This window comes from Orycteropus afer, unplaced genomic scaffold, assembly GCF_000298275.1.
Source record: "Orycteropus afer afer isolate SDZICR_OR568_19922 unplaced genomic scaffold, OryAfe1.0 scaffold00311, whole genome shotgun sequence".
NCBI classification, from domain to species: Eukaryota; Metazoa; Chordata; class Mammalia; order Tubulidentata; family Orycteropodidae; genus Orycteropus; species Orycteropus afer.
In genome coordinates, this window is record NW_006921898.1 from 149,075 (window position 1) to 153,023 (window position 3,949).

Consider the following 3,949-nt stretch of genomic DNA (forward strand, 5'->3'; position numbering starts at 1 on the left):
GCAGTGTTTCATTCTGCTGTGCATGGGGTCGCTGTGAGTTGGAAAAAACTCGATGGCACCTAACAACAACAACAACAACAACAGGGTGTTCCTTTCCTTATTGCTAGGAAAAAAGGAAATAGACTTCAGGGAAAAATGGAGACAGCAGGTTTCAAGAGAGTGTCTATCTGTTACTTCATTTAGGGGATAGAAAGACATTTAGAGAAAGGAGAAGAGGAGAATGGCTGTCATCCCTGTGTCAAGCTTGGGTGGGATTCTGAGTCCTGTGCATCAAGGTGTGCTGGATTCAGGCAAGTTAGGGAAGAAGAAAAGTGGGCCCAGGCCCCTTAGGAAGAGGAATTGGGATGTTCATGCTTTAGGTCAGTGCAGAGATGAGCTACAGTGGAGCCCAGCAATATGGTCATCAGCCATTATTCAAGTCCAGTGAAGCACTGTCCAACTTTGTGTAGTGATGGAAATGTTCATATGTGTGCTGTCCTGTTCAGTACCACCAGGCACATGTGGCTGTTGCACACTTGAAAGGTGGCTAGTATGACTGAGGAGTTTTTTATTTTGTTAAATTTTAATTAATTTAAATTTATATAGCCACACATGGCTAGTGGCTACCATATTGGACAGCATAGCTCCTTAATTGGAAAATACTGACATGAGGTAAGCATATTGAATACTTAAAAATTTTATACATACATATTCTCATAATATATTTTTTAAAACTTTTTTATTATTTCAGAAAAATAATTTGGATTCATAACAGAAAATACAGACAAGAAAGTAAAAAATACTAAAAATATCTACTTCAGAATAATTGCTGGGGTCACCTTGGTGTATAACTTCTAAATTTTCTTCTATGCTTATGTCAACAAATAGCCAACTGGTTTTCATAAACATACTGTCAACTCTCAGTATCTATAGGACATTGGTTCCAGGCTCCCTACTCTCCCTGCAATACCAAAATCGAGGGTTGCTCAAGTGCCTATATAAAATGGAGTAGTATTTGCATATAACTTACATATATACTCCATATAATTTACATAACCTCTAGGTTATTTATAATACCTAATACACTGTGAATGCTGTGTAAAAAACATTGTATGCTTTCTCTTAGCCCTTGAGGGATTGCTTTGACCACTTGCTCCCCACACCCGCTAATATTTTCTATCTGCAGTTGGATACAGAAGGCAGACTGTAAATTAATATGAACCAGAAAGGGATAATATATATATATATATATATATATATATATATATATATATATATATATGTGTGTGTGTGTGTGTATATATATAATTAGTCAGAGAAAGCTGTTTATTGTCCAGAGGAGAATACCAATATAGATTTTTAACAATTTGCCATGACTGATCTTTCTTTTCTGGGTGCCAGGTCATCAACCCCATGGGATGGGATGCGTTTGGATTGCCTGCTGAAAATGCAGCCATTGAGAGGAATCTGCATCCAGAAAGTTGGACACAAAGGTATATGTTTACTATCTGTTCAAACACTTGTATACAGAAATCTTTGAACCAGTTTTTTTTTTAACCTGTGCACAAGAAATTGAAAGCAAAGCAGATAAAACATCGTAGTCTGCCAAACAGTAAACAGGATTCTATGTATTGATGTTTGCCTTTTAGCATGCTATATTCTTATCTAAGGAATAACAAAGAGGTTTGGGTATTCATCCATGTGTTTGTTTTGATGCTTTATTTTTACAAATTTATTGTCCCTTTCTTTGAGGATTTGTGTTTGGAGGAATAAAAGAGGAGAGGATCATATTTATTAAATTTCTGTGATGCTTTTCATGACTTATATACTAATTCTACATTATAATTTTCTCTGAAGTTCCTATTAATTTTTGTTTCATTCAGAAACAAGAGGAACTTAGGCACTCAACGTGGAAATACATGGCAGCTTTATTCTGGGTGTGACTTTCTTCAAATAAGAACACTCTCCCAATCCCACCTGCGTCCTCAAGTTTCCAAGTACAGTGCCCAATCCCTCTCCCACCTGGCAAAATACTTTAGGACCTCACACCAAACCTAGGAGAATGCTCTGACCCCATTACTTCAGCAACTTTCACAACAGCCTAGGTACTTTCCCCACCTTACCTCTCAGAGATATAGAAGGGCAGTTCCAGTGCCTGTCCCAGGGTCCTTCACTTCTTTTGCTTTATCTTGTTGAGGGCCACATTGTAAAAACATCTATTATACCATTCACTTATCTTTTTTCTTCCTAACCCCTAGTTTCCATTTTTCAAGTAATGATTAATTATAGATTAATGGGAGTAATAGAAAAAAGGAGAAAATGATAGTTCAAATAAAGCTAAGCAGATGTGGCAAAGTATAGTGTGGGTTCAATTCCTAGACCAGAGATTGGTCAACTATGGTCTATGGGCTAAATCTGGCCTACTGTCTGTTTTTGTAAATAAAGTTTTATTGGAACATCAAACCACTGTCATCGAGTTGATTCCAACTCATAACAACCCCCATTGGGATTCCGAGGTGGTAAATCTTTATGGAAGTAGATTGCCCCATCTTCTTCTGTGGAGTGGCTGGTTGGTGTGAACTGCTAAACTTCTGGTTAGTAGTCAGATGCCTTAGGCACTGTGCCGTAAGAGCTCCTTATTGGAACACAATCACACCTATTTCTTCACATATTGTCTGGCTGCATTAATGATACAATGGCAGAGTAGTTAGTTGCAAGAGAAACTATATCATCCACAAAGCTGAAAATATTTACCATGTGGCCCTTTACAGAAAAAGTTTACCAACTCATGCACTAAAGCACAACAGTTAAGCTGGTCCCTACAGCAAAACAATAGAGAGGATCAATAAAACCAGAAGTTAGTTTTTTGGAAAGATCAGTAAAATTGATAAAATTCACTTTCTTTCAGCTATACTGACAAAGAAAAGATCAAATGACCAAAATAAAACATGAAAAAGGGGATATTACAACTGACCCAATAGAAATAAAGAGAATTATGATGATATTATGAACAACTGCATGGCAACAAGCTGGATAACCTAGATAAAATTGGCAGATTCTTAGATGCATGCAACCTACCCAAACTGCTTCAAGAGGAAATAGAAAGTCTCAACAGACCCACAACAAGAGAAGAGATTGAATTCATGAACAAAAACCTCCAACAAAAAAAAAAAGTCCTGGACCAGGTGGTTTCACTGAGGAAATCTACTAAACATTTAGTGAAGAATTGACATCAATACTGTTTAAACTGGGAGCTCTGATAGCTTAGTGCCTAAGGCACTTGGCTGCTAACCAGAAGACTGGCGGTTCAAACCCACCAACCACTCCTCTGAAGGAAGATGGTGCAATCTACTTCTGTAGTGATACTGCCTCGGAAACCCAAGGAGGGGTCGCTATGAGTCGGGTCCGACTCAACAGCACATAACAACAACACCGCTGTTTAAACTCTTCCAAAAGATAGAGAAGGAAAGAATAGTCCCTAATTTATTCTATGAAGCGAACATAACCCTGATACTCAAACCAGACAAAGGCATCACAAGAAAACTACAGGCATATCTCTTATGAATATAGATGCAAAAATCCTCAACAAAATACTAGTGAACAGAAACCAGTAGCATATTAAGAGTTATACACCATGAACAAGTGGGATTTATTCTAGGAATACAGGGATGATTCAACACTATAAGATCATTCATTGTAACACACATCAATAGAACACAGGAAAAGAACTGCATCAACATCTCTATGGATGCAGAAAAAGCATTTGATAAAATTTAACACCCTTTCTTGATGAAAACACTTCTTTTTTTTTAATTGTGATTTGGGTGAAGATTTACAGAGCAAATTCACTTTCCATACAGCAGTTCACATATACTTTTGTCTCATGACGTTGACCACAGTTTACCACAATGCAACAGCTCCCCTCCCACTTCCTCCCCATAGTTACCTCTTCCCTGTGTCCATCCCTCCA

General features: G+C 37.6%; 1 protein-coding gene across 1 annotated transcript in view; it reads left to right on the top strand.

Annotated features, from left to right (window-relative positions):
- Positions 1-3,949, top strand: part of LARS2 (leucyl-tRNA synthetase 2, mitochondrial) — a 362,372-nt gene that overhangs the window by 92,541 nt on the left and 265,882 nt on the right. The window contains exon 3 of the mRNA XM_007951731.2: positions 1,381-1,472. Within this exon, the coding sequence (XP_007949922.1) occupies positions 1,381-1,472 (92 nt within the window). The remainder of the gene's footprint in view (positions 1-1,380; positions 1,473-3,949) is intronic.